At 43.2% G+C, this 22,055-nt stretch overlaps 1 protein-coding gene across 1 annotated transcript in view; it reads left to right on the forward strand.

The window, feature by feature from the left end:
- The window catches only part of LOC122941590 (cadherin-like protein 26), a 79,657-nt gene that overhangs the window by 38,021 nt on the left and 19,581 nt on the right, over positions 1-22,055 (forward strand). The window contains exons 4-13 of the mRNA XM_044298948.1: positions 2,572-2,730; positions 12,672-12,819; positions 13,309-13,475; positions 14,522-14,650; positions 15,840-16,025; positions 16,656-16,927; positions 17,990-18,132; positions 19,036-19,272; positions 19,563-19,784; positions 20,437-20,567. Coding sequence (XP_044154883.1) covers positions 2,572-2,730; positions 12,672-12,819; positions 13,309-13,475; positions 14,522-14,650; positions 15,840-16,025; positions 16,656-16,927; positions 17,990-18,132; positions 19,036-19,272; positions 19,563-19,784; positions 20,437-20,567 — 1,794 coding nt within the window. The remainder of the gene's footprint in view (positions 1-2,571; positions 2,731-12,671; positions 12,820-13,308; positions 13,476-14,521; positions 14,651-15,839; positions 16,026-16,655; positions 16,928-17,989; positions 18,133-19,035; positions 19,273-19,562; positions 19,785-20,436; positions 20,568-22,055) is intronic.

Genomic DNA, 22,055 nt, shown 5'->3' on the forward strand with positions numbered 1-22,055 from the left:
AAAATCGCGCATTTTCCCGCAACACACCCGGCTCTTATCCGGGCAAAAAAAATGACGCCCGTGTGAAAGAGGCCTTAATGTGACCTTCTCTAAACTTTTTTATGCACATGTCCAACTGTTCAATGTTTCAATACTTTTTGTACAACTTGCTGTTCTCTAACAAGGAGCTTAACAGCAAAATTCACAACAGGTGTTTGATCCATGAATCACCAAATATATTTCCTGGTTAAATTAGAATTGGCATTTAAACAGTCCTCCTCATCATGCTGTTCACATTTTGACATCATGAGATCAAGACGACACCTAACAATTGATCGACAGTACCTGGCCATTGTGAGGCTTCAATCAGGATGCTCTCAGACGGAAGTGGCCACTGAGCTTAGACGGTCATAGAGTGTCATCAGCAGGTTGTAGCAGAGATACAGAGACGGGTAGAGTCACAGAAAGGCACAGAAGTGGACTTCTTTGGCCACATCCCACATTGATCACCACTTCATTGTGAACAATGCCCTGCAGAACCACATGATGAATGCCACACAACTCCAGGCACATTTAAGGATGGTGAGAGGCACCCAAGTGTCAGATCTCACCATTCAAAACCATTTACATCAGCGTGGTCTACGTGCTAGATGACCTGCAAGGGTACCTGACCACAGGAGTCATTGTCTTGCATGGGCCAGGAAACATCTACGCTGGACGAGGGACCAGTGGACCTCAGTGCTGTTCACTGATGAAAGTCAATTCAAGCTGAGCAGAAATAATGGCCACCAACGATGTTTGAGATGTCGAGGAGAGCGCTATGCATCAGCCACAGATGAGCCTTTAGTGGTGGTCGTATTAGAGTGTAGGCAGGGATGACTAGTTAATACAGAACTGCGCTACACTTTGTGAATGGTACAGTGACAAGCCCATACTACTTGAATAACATCATTAATCCAGTCATTGTGCCTCTGCATGAACAACACAGGCCTAATTTCATCTTCGTGGATGACAATGTGCCAGGTCATGGAGGTCGCATCATTAGGGAACGGCTGCTGGAGACTGGGGAACCTCAAATGAAGTGGCCTGCACTTTCTCCAGACCTGAATCGCATTGAAAACCTATGGGATCAGCTGAGTCGCCATGTAGAAGCTTGTAACTCTGTACCCCAGAACCTCAATGACCTGAGGGCAACCCTTCAAGAAGAGTGGGATGCCATGCCTCAGCAGAAAATAAGTTGACTTGTGAACAGCATTAGACGTCGTGCTCAAGCTGCTACTGTTGTTGGCTTTTGTTTCAATAAATTGTTTGAAATGAGGAAATCACCATTGCATGCTGCTATTTAAATGCCCGACTTTCATGATATATTACTGTAGCTTGAACTTTTTACGTTTTCCATAAATTTCACCCAAAATCCAAATATCCCTAAGTTTTGTGAGTAGAATATGAATATATATATATATATATATATATATATATATATATATCTCCCTCCTGTGATGCTGTAAAGTGTGTGTATTCATGCTTAAAGTGGACCTGTCTCCTCTCCTGACATGCCTGTTTTAGTAACTACAGTACTTACATTCCCCATGTAATACAATTCTGGAGCATCTATTCTTATGACTCTGTGTTATGCCATTCCTCTGTTACTTCTACTAGTTTATGAATAAATTACCAGCAGCTTGCTGTAAAGGTACACATGGGTGTTACCAGTTGAGGGTGGTGTCACAGCTCTGTGACACCGGCAGTACTGATTGGACAGAGGCAGACATCACACCGTCTATTGGTAACACCCAGCAGTACCTTTACTGCAGTAGGCTGGCAATTTATGTGTAAACTTCTAGCAGTATTGATACAGGAATGGCACAACTTAGTCATAAGAATAGATGCTCCAGAATTGTTATTACATGGGAAATACACAGTTACTTAAATTGACATGTCAGGAGAGGCGACAGCTCCTCTTTAAGGCAAACTTGCCAACTCTCTTGAAATGACTGGGAGGCCGCCGGAAAAAAAGGGAGAACTCCCTGACACCTGGAAGAGCTAGCAACTTTCTCACATGCCACATGGAGGGCAGAATCTGTGCCCAAACATGCATTGATGAGGCAGTGTGCATTCTGGCAATGACAAAAGGGGGCATGATCTGAGAAAGGGCACGTGTCAGTGCCCAACACCTCCCGTATCCCACCAAAGTTGGCAAATATGGCTCATTCAGTTGGGTGTACCTTTTTTTTAACTCTGTATTCTCGATGTCACACCACTGAATAGAATTTACACATTCTGAATAGAATTTTACATAGGGAACAATTCTGAAGCATCAGAGGCTGTTGCCATCCCTATGTTATTCCTCCTCGAACTAGATGAATACATTGACAACTGGGTGGTATCATCCACTTGTTAATTCTGTATTCCTACATACTCTCAAAGTGTCCAGTTTAACTGCTAAATTTCATATGGAAAAATGTTTGTCTTATCTTGGTCAAGCCATTGTGGCATTGGCCACCTAACCCACGGTAGATCCGCAGTGTCACTAGTTCGACATTTTTATCATTATTTCTTTATAATGGGAATTTCAATCACTTGTGTTTGCAGCTCTTCAATGACAGATCTGAAAACTACTCCATCCGGTATCTCATCAGCGGGCCTGGAGTGGATGAACCTCCAGAAATTGGTCTGTTCCATATGAATGATCAAAACGGTCAGGTCTTTGTGAACCGTCCTATTGACAGAGAGAAGACACCCCTGTTTGTTGTAAGTATGAGAAACCCTGTCTCTCATATGTCACACAATATAGTGGCCCTAGGCCTTGTGCCATGATGTAGCGTCATGTCACAGAGCAGACAATGGAGCATTCTCTCCCAGCACAGGTGTGTTTTGTGTGTAATGGTGGAATAGCCAGATCACATTGTTTACTGTAGTCACACACAGGAATCATACACATATATTCATTAGCCAAGCATACAAGCATTGCAGCTTTTCCCATAGGTCCAGTGACGTGTTGGCGTTATCCACAGCAACTTAAAGGGAACCTATCAAGTTCGTTTTTTAACTTAATCTGCGCTAAAGTGCATGAATGCTTATTCAGATTGGTGCCAGATACCTTTTGGATTGGAAACTTGTCTTGTGCTGTATGATAATGAGGTCTTAGGAGTCCGCTGGGCATTCCTGCTTTTGGAGAAGTCCAGTGTATTTATGAGACCTCTTGCTACCAGTAGAGATGAGCGAAGTTCTTAAAAATTTTATTCGGCTGCTTTGCCAAATTATACAAAAAAAATTGCTTAGTGATTACTTTGTCACAAAGCGCATTTCTTTGTAAGTAGCGGGCACAATGATGGGGATCGGTGATTGCGCCATCCCCTGTCATTGAACCCCCTCAGATGCCACGTTCATCACTGATTGCGGCATCTGAGATGAATATTAAAGAGGACCTTTCACCTGAAAAAACATTGTGAACTAAGTATCCTGACATATACAGCGGCGCCCAGGGATCTCACTGCACTTACTATTATCCCTGGGCGCCGCTCTGTTCTCCCGTTATGTCCTCCGGTATCTTCGCTCAGTAGGTTATAGTAGGCGGAGTCTGCCCTTGTTTTGCTGGGCATCTCCTCCTCCTAGGCTGTAGCGCTGGCCAATCGCAGCGCAGAGATCACAGCCTGGGAGAAAAAAACCTCCCAGGCTGCGAGCTCTGCACTGCAATTGGCCAGCGCTACAGCCTAGGAGGAGGAGATGCCCAGCAGAACAAGGGCAGACTCTGCCTACTATAAGCTAGAGTCCGAAGTCTCCACCTACTATAACCTACTGAACGAAGATACCGGAGGACATAACGGGAGAACGGAGCGGCGTCCAGGGATAATAGTAAGTGCAGTGAGATACCGCCCATCCATTCGGATGGAAGTCCACTTTGGATACTTCGATTCGCTCAACTTTACCAGTCCACCAAACATCTGATGCATAATATTGTGTGAAATTTAATAGACTGCCAACAAAAACTTCTAGTTTCGTTGTAAGACTGCTCACTCCCTATAACCACGGCTAGGTGCCTGTGTCAGTTATGAATTACCCTTTCAAAAATGGTCAAAATATATACCACAGTATAGACCGGCACTAAAACATAGGGGGTCACGTAAGAGACTCAGGAAATGTATAATAAAATACAATTTAATAGCTGGATCCAAAATAAAATACAATGCAATACAACATAAAAATGGATCCACTGAGGAAGAAGTAGGGATCAACTTCGAAACGCATCTGGAACTGATGGTTTACTCATAAAGAGTTCGGTACAATTAGCATGGCCATGCACTTTTGAAAGAATATCTATTAAAGATCGTAGTGCTAAGGTATTAGCTCAAACAAGGTAACCTCTCATTCCACGATAACACGAGTGAGACTCAATGTGGATTGAAGTCATTCACGGCACCAGACGAAAGAAGGTAACAGCTTATCTCACGAGAATAGGAACGAGTTATCGGCACTCCGATCTACCCTACCAGCGAGACACTGTACCCTGCCGTATGCATCCGATCCATCCTACACCTAGGTAAGCGCTTCTACACGTGGGAGGCCACAAGTATGCGCACTACCTAACAGTGAGTACCAACGAGCTATACATTGTTATACATTGCCACAAACTTTATGGAATATGAACTAAACTTACCATTACAATAGGATGTTTTTTACCACATCTGCATGTTAACCATTGCGGTACTTATCGATATTTTTCATACATATCTACTTAATAGCTATACTAACCTGCAGACTTTCCAGCTATACTAATCCTCATACTGCAAACATCAACCACATGGATTAGTGGAATAACCTACCAAAAAACAGCAATGATATGTTTTTTGTATAATTGTCTTTTCTGTGGATTTCACATATAGGATTGCATACCTCGGATTTTATATATACCATTTTCGTTTAGATTGATATATTTTTATGTTGTATTGCATTGTATTTTATTTTGGATCCAGCTAATAAATTGTATTTTATTATACATTTCCTGAGTCTCTTACGTGACCCCCTATTTTTGAGTGCCGGTCTATACTGTAGTATATATGCCCTTTTTGGAGGGCTGATTTTTATGGACTGGTTTATTTACACCATGTCCCATTTGAAGCCCCCTGATGCACCCCTAGAGTAGAAACTCCCTAAAAGTGACCCCATTTTGGAAACTACGGGATAAGGTGGCATTTTTTTGGGGACTATTTTTAGGGTAAATATGATTTTTGGTTGCTCTATATTACATTTTTGTGACGCAAGGTTACCAAAAATTGAAATTCTGAAATTTCATCTCCATTTGCCATTAACTGTTGAGGAACACCTAAAGGGTTAATGAAGTTTGTATAATCAGTTTTGAATACCTTGAGGGGTGTAGTTTCTTAGATGGGGTCAGTTTTGGGGAGTTTTTACTCTAGGGTACATCAGGGGGGCTTCAAAAGGGACATGGTGTCAATAAAAAAGGCCATCAAAATCGGCCTTCCAGAAACCATGTCGGTCCTTTCCTTTTGCGGCCTCCCTTTTACTGATACAGCAGTTTACGACCACAAATGTGGTGTTTCTGTGAACTGCAGTATCAGGGTAATAAATATTAAGTTTTGTTTGGTTGTTAACCCTTGTTTTATTACCGGAAAAAACTGATTGAAATGGAAAAGTGCCAAAAATAGCGGTTTTGGCACTGTTTTTTTTTTTTTTTTTTTTACTGTGTTAATCTGGGGGGTTAGGTAATGGGATATTTTTATAGAGGAGATTTTTACGGACGCGGCAATACCTAATATTAACACGGCAATACAATTATTTAGGTTTTTGACTATATTATCTTTTTTGATACAAATCTTTTTTTGGGTATCTCTAAAGTCTAAGGGTCATTTTTTTTTTTTTTTTTATCCAATTATCTCATGTGGGGACTCATTTTTTGCGGGATGAGTGGACGGTTTTATTGGCACTATTTTGGGGGCTATATGACTTTTTTATCGCTTGCTATTAAACTTTTTGTTATGTAAGGTGACAAAAAAATTATTTTTTTGCACCTATTTTTTTTTTTTTTTGACCGTGTTAATCTGGGGGGTTGGGTCATGGGGTATTTTTATAGAGGAGATTCTTACGGACGCGGCAATACCTGATAAGTCAACTTTTTTTACAATTATTTTGGTTTTAGACTATATTATCTTTTTTGATTCAAATTTTTTTGGGGGTATCTCTAAAGTCTAAGGGTCATTTTTGTAAAAAAAAAAATTATCCAATTATCTCATGTGGGGGCTCATTTTTTGTGGGATGAGTGGACGGCTTTATTGGCACTTTTTGGGGGGCTATATGACTTTTTGATCGCTTGCTATTAAACTTTTTATTATGTAAGGTGACAAAAAAAAACTTTTTTTGCACCTTTTTTTTTTTTTTTTCCTTGACCGTGTTAATCTGGGGGGTTAGGTCATGGGGTAGTTTTATAGAGGAGATTATTACCAACGCGGCGATACCTAATATGTCTACTTTTAATAAATTATTTTAGTTTTTTTTGGGTGTCTCAAGTCTGAGAACCAGTTTTTTTTATCCGATGTCAGTGCTAAATTGGGATATAAATTTAGTACTCCATGGAAGTGTGATACTCCCTGAAGCAACCGTCAATGCAGAGGCCCGGATGATCGGGGCAAGTGTCGCACTGAGTAGTTGTGTCCTTCCGTATCCCCCTCCTGCGACACACTCTGCACTTTTTTTGGGTTCGTCCCTTCTTTCCAGTATGGGGGACCACACCTGGAAAGTGTTGGCCAGGGACGATCCGGGCACCTACAGTTCCCGAGGTACTCCGGCCTGCTCTTTCCCGGTCCGAAAAGATCAGGGCCTTGAGGACTGCCTCATAGAACTGGAGGAATGTCCCTGTGCTGCCAGCGCTTCGGGATAGTACAAAAGAGTTGTACATGGCAACCTGCACCAAGTAGACCGCAACTTTTTTGTACCATGCCCGGGTTTTGCGCATGGCGTTATATGGCTTGAGGACTTGATCAGAGAGATCAACTCCTCCCATATACCGATTGTAAGCGACGATACAATCGGGCTTGAGGACCGTTGCCGCGGTACCTCGCACAGGGACAGGGGTGATGCCGTTACCATGAATTGTGGACAGCATAAGGACATCCCTCTTGTCCTTATACCTGACCAGCAACAGGTTTCCAGTGGTAAGGGCACGGGTCTCACCCCTGGGGATAGGTACCTGGAGGGGGTGGGCAGGGAGGCCGCGTTGATTTTTCCGCACGGTCCCACAAGCGGACGTGGATCTGGCGGCAAGGGACTGGAACAAGGGGATACTGGTATAAAAGTTATCCACGTAAAGGTGGTAACCCTTATCCAGCAGTGGGTACATAAGGTCCCACACAAGTTTCCCGGTAACACCCAGAGTGGGGGGACATTCTGGGGGTTGAATCCGGGAATCTCGCCCCTCGTACACACGAAATTTGTAAGTGTACCCTGAGGTACTCTCACAAATTTTGTATAGCTTCACGCCATACCTCGCCCGCTTGGAGGGCACATACTGGCGGAAAATGAGTCTCCCCTTGAACGCAATGAGAGACTCATCAACCGCGACCTCTCTTCCAGGTACATAGGCCTCCATGAATTTGGCCCCAAAGTGATCGATGACCGGCCGTATCTTGTACAGACGGTCATGGGCAGGATCACCTCGGGGGGGACATGCTGCATTATCGGAATAATGCAGACATTTCCGGATGGCCTCAAACCGGGAGCGTGTCATGGCTGTACTGTAAAGTGGGGCCTGGTATAGGACGTCCCCACTCCAGTACAGCCTGACACTGGGTTTTTTGACCAGGCCCATATGCAGCACGAGGCCCCAAAATGTCCTCATTTCGGCTGCACTGACCGGCGTCCAGCCACCGGGCCTGGCCAAAAAGGAGCCCGGGTGTTGAGCGACGAACTGTTGGGCGTACAGATTCGTCTGCTCCACCATCAGATTTACCAGTGGGTCACTGAAAAAATGACAAAAAAAGTCATATTCAGTGTAGCCCACTGTGGAAATCTGGATTCCTGATTGGCCTACAAAATCAGGAATCACAGGCTCGTATCGCTCTGGGCTACACCAGACAAGTTCACCGGCAGGGGGCTCCGGTGGATTTAACTGGTGGGCCGGGAAACCAGTACGAGCCCCAGAGCTGCTCGTACTAGTGTGGGCCACAGGGTCCCTAACATGGCGGTCCCCTTGCTCCGCCTGGCGGCGTCTCCGCCGCCTTGGGGGCTCATCATCATCGCTAGATGATGAGGAGGATGCGGATGACAACAGGAATGTGGGGTCATCCTCATCCTCACTGGGACTCTCGGAGTCAGAGGCAATCTGGGCGTATGCCTCCTCGGCCGAGAACGTCCGGCGGGCCATAGGGGAGTGTGTGTCTGCGTGTATATGTGCGTGTGTGTAACTCTTTATTTTGTGTGCGTGTGTGTGGGGGCACGGGTGTTCACGAACTCACCCTAAAACTAACAGAAAAAAAATAAAATAAACTAACTAAAAAAAAGGGCAAAAAATGTGGGGAAAAAAATTCAAAACCGCTGATCAACCGTCCGAAGTTGATCAGCGGTGGGGTGTGCGATGCGCTAACAGTGGCCGGACACTAAGTGCCGGCCACAGTCAGCGTACACGAAAAAAAAAAAAAATGCACCCCAAAAAAGGTGGGGGGGGGGCAGGGGGGGGGGCAAGTGGCAGCACCCCTGGGGGGTCTAGGGTCACACAGCTGTGCTGTGGACCCCAGACACCCTAACTTAGGGTGATGCAATCAAAGTTCAAAAACTAACTTTCCCTTTTTTTTCCCTGCCTAAACCAAACTTTCCCTAGCTGTCCCTATGTACCTGATGGGGTCCTGGGGGGCACAGATCGGGTCCTGGGGGGCACAGATCGGGTCCTGGGGGGCACAGATCGGGGTGCAGGCAGCGGTGGCAGACACGTGCAGGCAGCTCCTCTCTCCTCCGGCTCCGGAACACAAAAGGAGGAGGAGAGGAGCGCCTGCCTCTTTTGAATCTGCCGCCGGACCGCCCACAGACCAATCAGAAAGCGATCCTGAGTGGTGATGTCACCATCACCACTCAGGATCGCTGGATGGTGATTGGTGGGGTGAAATCACACCACCATCACCATCCTGTTCCGGGTTATCGGGACTTCAAAGACCCGAATAACCCGGAAACGCAGAAAACCGCAGGTCTGAATTGACCTGCGGTTTTCTGCGATCGCATACATGGGGGGGTCACCGGACCCCCCGGCGCATTTGCTCCAAGTGCCTGCTCAATGATTTGAGCAGGCACGGGGTTCCGATCACCGCCCGCCGTGCGGCGGTGATCGAAAATGCACAGGGCGTACATGTACGCCCTGTGTCCTTAAGTACCAGGGCACAAGGGCGTACCTGTACGCCCTATGTCCTTAAGAGGTTAAATGACTATATGACTTTCCTGAATTATCCAATACAGACTGCCGAGGGTTCCAGGAATTAAACGACCTTCTTCTTGAGTTTGAAATCGTCAAGGGAGACCTGCAGATACCAGATCTCAGCTTTCTAGATACCAGGTCTCAGCTTTCTTGATACCTCCCATGGTGTGGGCCTGATCGTGGAGAAATTACCCCTCAATGTTCAACATCAATGGGCAACAGCAGGTTCAAAATACAAGGAGTAACATTGCGTTCCCTTTCCACCATTTTTATTCTTCTGTAAGTTCATCAAGGACTTAGCTAGAGCCAAAAACGATCCGAGCTTCAACACCTTGGGGACCAACATCTTTGGCTCTACTAAACAGAGACAAAAGACTTTCAGTCCCAGACAGAGAAACCCTAAAGGTTTAATTTCCGTAAAAAAAGATAGGGGTTGTGCCCACTATTAACGCAGCCGCTTTCATTGGAAACGAAAGCCCTAAGGAACCCGATCATCATTGCCCTATCCATGATAAACCACATCCTTTAAGGAAGTGCCGTGTCTTCATAGGGAAGTCCTTTGAGGAACATAAGGAGTTCCTAAGGAGTCAGAATATGTGCTTCAGATGCTGTGCATCCACTGAGCATTTTGCCAAAGACTGTGAGGTTCCAGTCAAGTGTTCTGAATGTAATAGTGATCTACATGTTTCCACCATTCACCCGGGACCAATCAGGCGGAACCTAGAACCAGTAAGCTGGCGCAATCCCTATTCCGATCAAGGCAGGGAAAGTCATGGTGGGGAGAGTGCCGACCGACCAACCACTACCGTCACGCACAGATGCACAGAGGTATGCGGAGAAGGACTTGTGTGCGGTAAGTCTTGTTCCAAGATTTGCCTCGTGGATGTGTTTGCTACTGCACAACCAAAGAAGACCATAAGAATGTATGCTGTTCTAGATGACCAAAGTAATCGTTCCCTAGCTAGCACTAAGTTCTTTGATCTGTTCAGGATAGAGGGAGAAACTACACCCTACACCCTAGGAACATGCTTTGGTCTTGTGACAACCTCAGGAAGAAGAGCTGATGTTTTCACCTTGAAGCCCATCAAAGGAGATAAGAAACTTTCTCTTCCAACCCTTATTGAGTGTGACGAATTGCCGGACGCAAGGGATGAGATTCCCTCACCTGAAGCCACACAGCATCACCCTCATTTCAGGAACGTAGCCAGAGAGATTCCTCCCCTTGATAACCATGCCGAGATCTTACACCTGCTAGGTAGAGACATTGAGGCTCAAGTCCTTGAACTTCGCAAAGGCCCCTTTAACGCTCCATATGCCCAGAAACGTACAGTGGGTTGGGTCATCGTGGGGGATGTATGTCTGGACAGAACCCGCAGACCCTGCCAAGTACACTCCTTCAGAACCGACGTATTAAGAGGGGGCGAAATTCTTACTTCAGGCAGTGTCCCAACCACTACTGTGTGCAAGAGGACCCCAGTGTGTGTGAATATGACCCAGGCTGTTCAGGCAGCAGAGCCTCATATTACAGCCCGGTCCCCCTGGAGCAACCAGCAAAGCCCTGCAAATATACCTTCGACCCTGCAGGACATGATGGACGGAAGAGACGGTATCTGGAGTATAGTCCCACAGTCCCGGCTCCTGGACGCAGGTCCCACAAATATGTCATATGACCCCATGGTGAACTACTCCGCCAGGCTCCTCAGCAAGGAGAAACCTGACAAGGCGACCAAAAGAAGCCGGGCCCATAGTCAAGAAGCAGACCATACAGCCTCTAAAAGAAGTAGAACCCATAGTCAAGGTAAAGGCCAAACAGCTTCTACTGAAAGAAGTAGGACCTATAGTCCAGGTGAAGCCAATACAGCCTCTTCTATAAGGAGTAGAACGTCTCTGATAATGGTGGAAGCTAAATGTTCTTCTGACTCGGATCCTCCATCTCCAGATCTAAATGAAGGAGGAGACATTGTTGCACAGTACGATGTTGACAATGCTAGAAACTCCTTGAAGTCCTTTTAAAAAACTAGACAAAGATCTAAAGCCAAAATCCGGGAAGAGCGAGCGTATAAAAGAGCACATAAGTTTCGGTGGAAGCAGGTACAACATCTCGCCAGTCAGTTCTGGAAAAGGTGGAGAAGACAGTACCTCTGCCTCTTGCAAGAACGCAGAAGGTGGCAAGAACCAATTCCTAATTTAAAGGAAGGAGATTTTGTTCTGTTAAGAGACAAACAAGTTGATAGTCTTGACTGGCCTTCTGGACTTATTACTAACGTTGTTTCCAGTTCGGATGGGAAGATTCGTAAGGTGGAAGTAAGAACCGCTAGAGGTGGAGTAATCAAGACCTTCTTCTGCCCTGTTACAGAAGTTGTGTTACTCATGCCTGCAGAACTTCCATGTTGAGATCCCTTCTACCAAAGATTCTCAATATCTTCTAAGACTATTTCCAGTACCAACTCTATGGCCCGAACTTAAGACTTATCCTTTTTTTATTTGAATAATGTTTATTGCATGTTTCCTTTTCAGGTAGATGGACATTATTTGCACCTGCAAGCTATTGTTAGTTTATACAATTCCATTGTATGCATATATATAGTGGTATCTACCGATGCCAGACGGGGACTGTTCTGTTCCAGTATCTTGCATTGTGTATTGGTATGCTCTTCTCCCCCCCCCCCCCCCCCAACCCCTGTTTTCAGGTTTCTAGTTAGTTTAGCCTAGCCACTCCCTGTTTTCCCAATGATGCCTTGCTCATAGTGTGTTCAGCTTCTGACTAGCATCATCCATTTTCTGAGCTAGGAGTTTATTGTTGGCTTAATTCTTTTACCTTCTGGATTACCATCTTGTAATACAATTTTTGGATTAAAAGGCTACTTGATTAACGCCTGGATGCCTGATGCGTAAGCTGTAAGTGGAGATAGTCAAATTCAACAAGTCACTCCCGTGCGCATAGAGGTTGCTCTACACAGTGCATGATTGTATATAGCTGACTTTCGAAACATTGCAAAGTTACTTTTAAAGGGATAGCTCTTCAGGATTTCCACTTTTTACAGGTTAGGCACCAAATGATGATCAGGAAGCGGGTTTCCTTTGGTGAGAATCTAGCAAACAGTACAGGGAAGTGAGCACCAACCATTTAGTTCCCTGACAGATGCAGTGAAGCATAACATGGCGCACATATATCAAACCTTTACCAACACCCATATATTATAAACTATGCATTATAACCAGGCTGGCCAGGATTACCCAATTTAAAATACGCTGCGTTTTTATATTTCACATATAGATTCGCTTTGATGCTGCAGAGAGAGCAACTGGGACCATTGTGGACAAGTCACTTATCTTTAATGTGGAAATAAAGGATCTAAATGACAATGCTCCGGTATTTGATAAAAAAAATTATGAAGTTACGGTAAAAGAAACTGCAAATCTGGGTAAGTTCTAGAAATAGCGTCTTTCTCTCTGTACACTTACCTTCAAAGTTGCAACTAGATTGATTTTTGTAGAAGCCAGTTATGAGGAGATGTTAGCTACCCTCATGGATATAATCATTCATGTACACATCCCAGAATTCCTTGTTCCTTTTCCTTTTCAGTTATACATTGTACGCTCTAGTTCATGGTCATTGTCTCATATATTCCTTATAGAGAAACACTGCAGACATAGTGAGAGAGATTTGCTGGGAGAGCAGTCTCTCTCTTATTGACTGCTAGAGTGAACCAGGGGAAGGATGAGAGAGGTGGAGGAATCTGACCCTCTGAAGGACCAGTTGAAAGGAAAAATGGCAGACAAGAGTTCACATATCTGAGTTTACAATGGCAAGACTTCACACAGTTACTGCTATAGTGTTCATTTGTGGCTGGAGGTATTCAAGTTGGATTTGGGCTATAAAACCAATACAGTATTCTTACGATTTATTGCAGATAATCCCATCTTTCAAGTCACGGCAATGGATTACGACAAGGAAAACACCTTAAATTCTAAAGTTACCTATTATATGGTTAATCAGATACCTGACATTCCTAATGTGAAATTTAGTATCGATCCAGACAATGGATTAATTCGTGTAAAAGGCTGCTTGAATTTTCAGGTTTGTGCTATTAATTTGTGCTTGGGTTTTACTATAATTATGGGTCCATTTTCTACAGTCCTTATTACGTTATATAGGTGGGTTCTCTTCTTAAAACTGTTCCCCTACAAACGCAATTTATCACATAGCCACAGGATAGGTGGGGGCCTTATGGATCACTAGAATGGGGGTCCAATTCCCTATTTCATAGGAGCTTAAATGGAGTGGTGGTCACACACATGCACCACCAATTCATTCAGTGCCTACAGGACTGATGGAGATTGCTGTAATCCACAATATCCGTCAGTCTCATAGATGCCAAGTGCACGGTCAAATCTCTGTCAAAGGGCCCCAGGAGCCCTGTTCTAAATGATTGGTAGGGCCCCAGCAGTTATTTATTTATCACCTATCCTGTGGATCGATGGTAAGTGTTGTTTTCGGAAAATCCCTTTAATGGGATATTCCCATCACAGAGAGTGATGGGAACAACCTAGGATATGCTGTCACGTCTTAATAAGGCCTCATACACACAACCGTATGTATTTTGCGGTCTGCAAAAAACGGATCCGCAAAAAATATGGATGACTCCCATGTGCATTCCGTATTTTGCTGAACGGAACAGTTGGCTTCTAATAGAACAGTACTATCCATGTCTGTAATGTGGACAATAATAGGACATGTTCTATTTTTTTGCGGAACGGAAATACGGACATACGGAAACGGAATGCACACAGAGTACCTTCAGTTTTTTTTGCAGACCCATTGAAATGGATGGTTCCGCATACAGTCTGCAAAAAAACCTGAATGGACTTGAAAAGAAAATGCGTTTGTGTGCATGAGGCCTAAGTGGACAATAGACTGCTGGGACCCTCAGCAATATTCAGAATAAAGGGGGAGCTGAACTAGCACGATGACCCCTTAAAAGGCTTTACCTGCACAGGATCCCTCCCAACCACCAGATGCACAGGGACGTGCAGTATGGCCCTATTCGCTTTCTTCAAAAGTACCCTGAATAGAGTACTACTGAGTTTCAGTACCAAGTACATTTTCTGATGTTTGTCATTCAGAGTGCAAGCATCATGAGGCTCATTGTAGGTGCTCGTGACAATGCAGCTGAACCCCTGGCAAGCACATCTACCATTATCATCCGTTTGGAAGATGGGAATAATAATATGCCTGAGTTCAAAACTGACAAGGTGAGTACTATTAAAAACTGAATTCTCATATATACTGTTTGGCAGGTAAAGTGCGCCTATTGTTTTGTTTTAGGTAAAAAATTTGGCGCAAATAAATTCCCTAGCTCCAAAACCCCTTCCTGTCACACAGAATTTTTGCTCCAGAATTCTGTAGGAAAAAAGTTCCATATTTTGGTGCACACAAAAAATTTTGTTTCCAAGATTTAGGGGGGTATTTATCAACCCCCTATGCTACTTTTCGGATGTAAAAAAGTAAGAAAACAACATTTTACCTAAATCTGAAAAGGGGACGGGGTGGGGACATTGATCCCAGTACATTGATCATCATTTATGCCAGTTTTCTGATGATGATTTAAATCTATGCTTGCTATGAGCTGGTGTAGATTTCATAAATAAGTGCATGCTCAGGAGACGCAGGGGCTTATCAAGACCAGCTTACAAACACTGATCATCATAAGTGACCCCTATAGTTTTAGAAAACCTCAAAATGGCGTACATCGACGTCTGCTTCTAGCAGGCATATATTTGATTTTGTGACAGTTAAAGGGTTGAGCAATTGCTTTATATCAATGACCTTTCTTTAGGATTGGTCTCAATATCAGATCAGGGAGGCTCCAACTCCCGGCACCCCCGCTGATCAGCTGTTTGAAGGGGTCATGGAGCTTGTGCACGCACTGCTTTTTCTTTTCCTTTGTAACAGCTCATCCCATTCCCCTGAATGAGACAGAACAGTTGTAATTACACTGCACCATTACTACATGGTGAAGAGGAAGCAGCACTTGCACATCAATACCCGTTCGCTGTAGTAAGACTGTCAGCGATCTGATATTGATGATCTATCCTGAGGATAGGTCATCCATATTAAGACACTACACAACCCCTTTAAACTATTTGAAATGTGCCAAAATTTGAGAGGTTTGGGTGTTTTTTTTTTTTTTTTAAAGCAAATATGGAGCAATTCACTGTAAGTATCTCCTTTGCATTGACTGGTGTCTTAGTAATTAAAAACTTATTAATTATTAAAACTTTACTGTCTGAAGAAAAAAAGCTAAAATGAATTCTAGGCTTCTGTAGGTAAGTTTTATGCAAACATAACACATTACAGGCCTCTTTAAGTGTCTGGGCAGACTAGATGGGCCAAATGGTTCTTATCTGCTGACACATTCTATGTTTCTGATGATTTTTTCAGTTGGAGCTCTCAGTTCATGAGGGAGAAGTCAAAAATAATGTGCTGCGGTTAAAAGTAGAAGACAAGGATACAAGAAATACACCGGCTTGGAGAGCCAAGTACAAGATATTATCTGGAAATGAGAGCGGAAATTACAACCTGACGACAGATCCGGAAACAAATGAAGGAATTCTTGATATCATAAAGGTAAGGATCCTCAGAGTTCCTATCTCCATGGTCTAAGAGCTGAAGACTCAAAAACTGAGCCGAAGATAAAGTTTTTTATATGTCTGTGTAAATTTACATTGATATTGGCTAAATTATTGTGGGCCGGGAAGTACGTTAGCTATAGATGGTGCAGAAGCAACAGTTATTCATGAATTCTGATGCCTAGAGAGACCAAAGGTCCCTCTCCTGTAGAAGACACCAGTAAAATGGAGGCACTGTTGCAGATTTTGCAGTGGAGTCTAGGAGCTTCTGCCTTGGCCATAGACATTATGTGAGTTCTGGATGACTGATCAGCGGGGAAGGGCAATCAGCTTGGTTGGATTTTTCATTTCTAGTAAAATAAACTGGAAGCCTGTGCTATATGGCTGTGGCCCCCTTAGGTATATTCAAAATTGTCCAAGTTATCTGAATTGGGCTTTCAGAAATCCATATGCTTGCTGCAGAAGCAAACCATTTCACAGGAATGGAAAACACTTTCAGTCACAGAAATGTTTGGCAGCCAGTCTGCTGCATCTGAACATACCCCTATAGTGTGAATGTCCAGTGCAAATAAACTTTTATTAGATTATTACTACCTGAACTTTAACTATTTGCCTTCATTTTTTTCAGCCTCTGGATTTTGAAGGAACTCCCACGAAAACAGTTGTCATATCGGTTGAGAATGAAGAACCATTATTCTCATGTCAAAATAACCAACTCAGGATGGACAGGACAAACGATTTGAGCAAAGTAACCATCAGCATTACTGTCATAGACTCAAATGATGCTCCAGTTTTCTATCCTCAAATGAAAACAATCAGAGAAAAAGAAGGTGTGAAGCCAGGCACGGTCCTGGGAGCGGTTAATGCAAGTGATCCTGATAGGGTGCCAAATAAAATCAGGTACAGTCAAAAAATATTCACAGTCTGCCAATGGCGTTTCTTCCAAGGAGGTAGACCACCCGACTGCTGTGGGGCCTGAGAGAGAGGGGAGTCTGCACTGAACTCCTTTTTCTGTTCCAGATGTTAAAAGCAATGCATTTTCACTAGAGGGAGCTCAGTGCAAAAGAGATTTTTACAACTTCCATTGCAGTCAATGGTAAACTGTATAGATTCCTATGAAGTGAGCCCTCCATAGTGGTGGCTGCCAATTATACTGTATAATATACTGTGAAGGGAAGCAGGAGAGTTACCGGTGTATGTATGCCAGTTCAGTAGTGTAAATACATTCAGAAGTGTGATGGTCAGAATGAGCTCCATATTTACGAAGCAACTGCTCCACTTTTTTCGTTGGCTAAAGTAGATGAGGTGGTGGAGGGCAACTTTTTATTCTTCATTTCAATTTTTTTCTCTTATTAAAAACCAACAAAAACTGTTAAAGTACACAAAATGCTTAAGAAGCTTTAATTGCTAAGCAACAACTCCAAAACCAAGAGCACATGGCCCTGCTAAGGCAAAATCAACATGTGAATAAAAAAAAAACTATTAACAAAGTGCTCAGTGCAAGATGTAATAAGAATGTGACATCATGTCGCAGAATGTGGCTTTTGGGACTTTTTGGGCTCACTTCTGCAAAACATTTGTGACTTTTTGCATTCTTACGCCACTCACTTCAGTTTTGAAATATCAGTTGGAAAGTGGGTGTAGCTATTAAGGATAACACCAATTTATTAAACAACATAAGGCATTTGGTAAATGTGGCATAAAGTATGCCAACGCAGACTCAAGAAAAACTGAATTGAAATATTCCCCTCATGATAAATCCACCCCTCTAGAATATGCCACATCCACTGTAAAGACCTGTAACATAAAAGCATGAAATCTAAATAAATCATACCTTGATGCAAGTACAAGCAAAGTAAAAAGCAGCCTCACCTGAATAGTGCTGCTATCGCAGCGTCATCAGGGGTCTTACTAGGTGACTACTATGGATCAGTAAATGCAGTGATCTGTTTTTATTGACAGGTATAAAATAGTTGAAGACCCTGCTGGTTGGTTTACTGTGGATGAAAATACGGGAGTCCTGAAAACAGTTGAAGAGCTGGACAGAGAATCTCCTTATGTTAACCAGACTCAATACAAAGTGGTTCTTCATGCTATAGATGATGGTAAGTACACACCACTCGGTAGGATCTGTACAAATTTGTATATATATTTTTTTTTTTTCGCATGAAGAGCATCATGTTTAACCCTTTCTGGACTTCTGCCAGCAGAAGTACAGTCTTTAAAAAAGGCACCCGCTTTTAAACAGCAGACACCTAGGTCTAATGCTATCAGCAATAATACTGATTGCAGACATTAAATCCCTCAGATGCTGTGGTCAGTTGACACCATGGCATCTGAAATTGCTTTCCCTGGGAGCACTATGCTCCTGGAACATTAACAGCTTCCCCATGTGGAGATCGGGGAAGCTGTTGCTTTTATATAAAAGTTTTGGTCTCTCTGAAGAAACCAAGGCTTTCTATGGAGCTCTGCAGATGGCAGAATATCAAATCTGCAATGCATTGTAATGGTAATCGGAGTATGGTGATTAGGGATTAGCGAATCGACTTCGGATATTTCATCCGAAGTCGATTTGCATAAAACTTAGTAATAATACTGTACGAAGCAGGTGCTCAGTGCAGTATTAGAATGTATTGGCTCAGATGAGCCGAAGTAATTACTTTGCGAAGTCTCGTGACACCTCGTGTAATAACTTCAGAAATTAATTTCTACTGTACAAAAAACCTTCCCAGCCCACTTCACGCCCACTTTTTAGGCCTGGCGTGAGTAGGGAAGAAATCACACATTTTGACGCAACATGGCGTGTGACAGAATCTGCGCCAGATATACTCCACAAAAAGTGGCGTATATCCGTTCGTAAATGACCCCCATTAAGTCTACATGACAGATTGTTTAATATAAAGGAGGTTGTATGGGATTAGAAAAAAGCTAGACCCAGCCCAGAATACCTTTTATCTTTTTACCAATGTTTTTATCCTTTTATCAAGTAATTTTCATTTATGTTATAGGTAACCCTCCAGCAACTGGTACGGGCACTGTTCTCATCCACCTGTCAGATGTCAATGACAACACTCCTCAGTTGGTCAGGTCGTACATGCAGAGATGTGAACAGCAAAACACAATGCCATTCATTGTTGAGGCTGCAGACAAAGATCTGGATCCATACGCTGGACCATTTACATTTAAATTTCCAGCAGATCATTCCAGAAGCTTGAAGGAAACCTGGGATGTCAAACAGAAGTCTGGTAAGTACAGTCCATTACTTGTGTCACTAAAGAGTTGGATTTAAACAGTTTTTTCCTCTTGACGTGTAATATAGCTAAACTCTGGAAGGAGAAGAACGGTTTTAAGTACAATACAAATGTATGACATTACATCTCCCATCAATGTGCCACGTACACCTCTAGTTTTCTTAATAATCCCAGCAGTCAGATTATAACCATTTCATTTGTAATATTGAGACTGTAATTGTTAAACTACACATATTTCAAGATACTATGGTTCTGTTTTTTTATTCAATTCTTTTTATTTGTAGACAGATCTGCTGAAATTTCAACAGCGCAAAACCTTGCTAGGGGGAACTACACCATACCCCTGCAAATTTCTGACAGACAGGGGTCTTACAGCCAACAAGTCCTCAGTTTAACGGTGTGCAACTGTCCAGATGGAGAGAATTGTGAAAGGTTGGACCCAGCCTCACACCAATTGGGCGGTGGGGCTGTTGGGGCCATAATTGGGACTCTGCTCTTTTTCCTATGTAAGTATGTGATGAGGTCAATGATATACTTATTTTATTTCCTGTTGTTCGTATAGCACCAACATATTCCGCAGTACCCACTATCTAGTTTACGGTTTTTCAGCCACACACATGCGCACAAGGGTCAATTTCATAGGAGTCCAGTTAAAGTGGTTCTCCAGGCTTTTAATATTGATGTCCTCAGGATAGGTTATCAATCTTAAATTGGCGGGGGTCCGACACCCAGTACCCCCGCAAATTAGCTGTATAAGGAGACGGTGCTCAGTGTGCACATAGGGTCTCGCTTCTCTCTTCCTGCTCGCTGCTGCTTTGCCATAGACATAGCAGCATCAGGAAGAGAGACGGGAGACGACACGTGTGCACTGCGCGCACCGTCCTCATGCAGCTGATCTGCGGGGGTGCCGGGTGTCGGACCCCCTCCGATCTGATATTGATAACCTATCCTGGGCAAAGGTCATCAATAGTAAAAGCCCAGGGAACCCCTTTAACCTGTCACTAAGTTTATGGGGTGTGGGAGGAAACCAGAGAACCAGGAGGGGAGAACATACAAACGTCAAACAAATGTTACCATTTAGGACTCTGATTCTACATTTTTCTCCTTTGTGCTATGTGTTTCTCCAGTGCTAACACTGTTCTGTTTTTTTTGTAACAGTGGCATTATGTTTACTTCTGTTATTTATCTGTGGCTCCGGTGGAAAGAAACATCATAATATCGCTGGAAATGAGGACGGCAATCAAACCTTGATCCAGTATAATGAGGAGGGGGGAAGCGCTCTATCTCAGGTAAGTGTTACTAGCTAGGTGCACCCACTCCACAAGCATTACACCCGGCTCTACAAGGAAACCGAGAAGACACAATGGGCCACATTTATCGTGCTCCCCTGTTTTTAAAGGGACACTGACAGGCCCAATAACCATAATTAGCTGTATATATCTATGCACAGGTCTTCTAATGTGCATTTAAAACATATAAGTATCCCCCCTGTCCACATTATGAATACTGCAAACTCGTGTTTTATAACCTGAACTAATCCCTGTTCTTTCTGCCCAAGGGGCGGGGTTTCAGCTTCTCTTGTGCCCAGAGAAGCTGAAACCCCGCCCCTTGGGCAGAAAGAACAGGGATTACTTCAGGTTATAAAACACGAGTTTGCAGTATTCATAATGTGGACAGGGGGGATACTTATATGTTTTAAATGCACATTAGAAGACCTGTGCATGGATATGTACAGCTAATTATGGTTATTGGGCCTGTCAGTGTCCCTTTAAGCTTTTAATTAGACAGACGTATTTTCTACACCCGTTTTTTTTTTTTGCCAACTATTTATCAACCGCTTCATAAATTAGACTAAGCTTATTGTTATTAGTCTGACCTCTAGTGGTTCTTTATCAGTATGACAGCTTCATATTCACGAAGACTCATTTAATTAGTATTTGCATCATATTGTGGCACAGAAGAGCTGAAATTAGGCGCACATCTCCATAATAGTAGGCAAAATGTGTGCCAGCCCTGAAGTTGAGTGTAAATTAGACTGTTTCTATGACTAATCATTACAAAAAAGAGTAACTGAGCCAAAACCATGTACCTAAAAAAAATTATTTATTTAGTAGTGAACAATAAAATATACAAGTGTAACTCCAATTGATATGGAAACAGGATACCAGAAAAAGGGTCAGGCCGATGACGCCAAACATTAGGATGTAATTCTCAATGTAAACATTTCTACTATAGGCACTACAGCATTTCCCATATTAAACCAATACAATGGCCCTAACATGAAAAACCACAAACTAATATTGCTATCACTACATGAGCCATATGGTATATGGTGTGAATAGATAAAGATGAGGAAAAGCAAATAGTGGTTAAACTAAGGGTCCATTCACACGTCCGTAAGTGTTCTGCGGATCCGCAAATTGCGGATCCGCAAAACACGGACTCTGGCAATGTTCATTCCGCAATTTGCGGACCGCACATTGCCAGCACTATAAGGGTCCATTCACACGTCAGTATTTTTAGATAAACGTTCCTTTTTTTTGCGGATCCGTTTTTCTGTACAACCTTCCGTTTTATTACTAAAGTGCTTCCGAATCCGTTCCGTGTTTTCGTTATTCCGTTTTTTTTAGTTTTTTTTCCCATCCATTTTCCTGTCAACGGATCCGCAAAATCGGATGACATTCGGATGGTTTTGTGCATGTCATCCGCATTTATGCGTATCCATTGACTTAAATGGACAACAGACCCGAAAAATGGACAGAAAGTAGGACAAGCTT

This window comes from Bufo gargarizans, chromosome 6 (genome assembly GCF_014858855.1).
Source record: "Bufo gargarizans isolate SCDJY-AF-19 chromosome 6, ASM1485885v1, whole genome shotgun sequence".
NCBI lineage: Eukaryota > Metazoa > Chordata > Amphibia > Anura > Bufonidae > Bufo > Bufo gargarizans.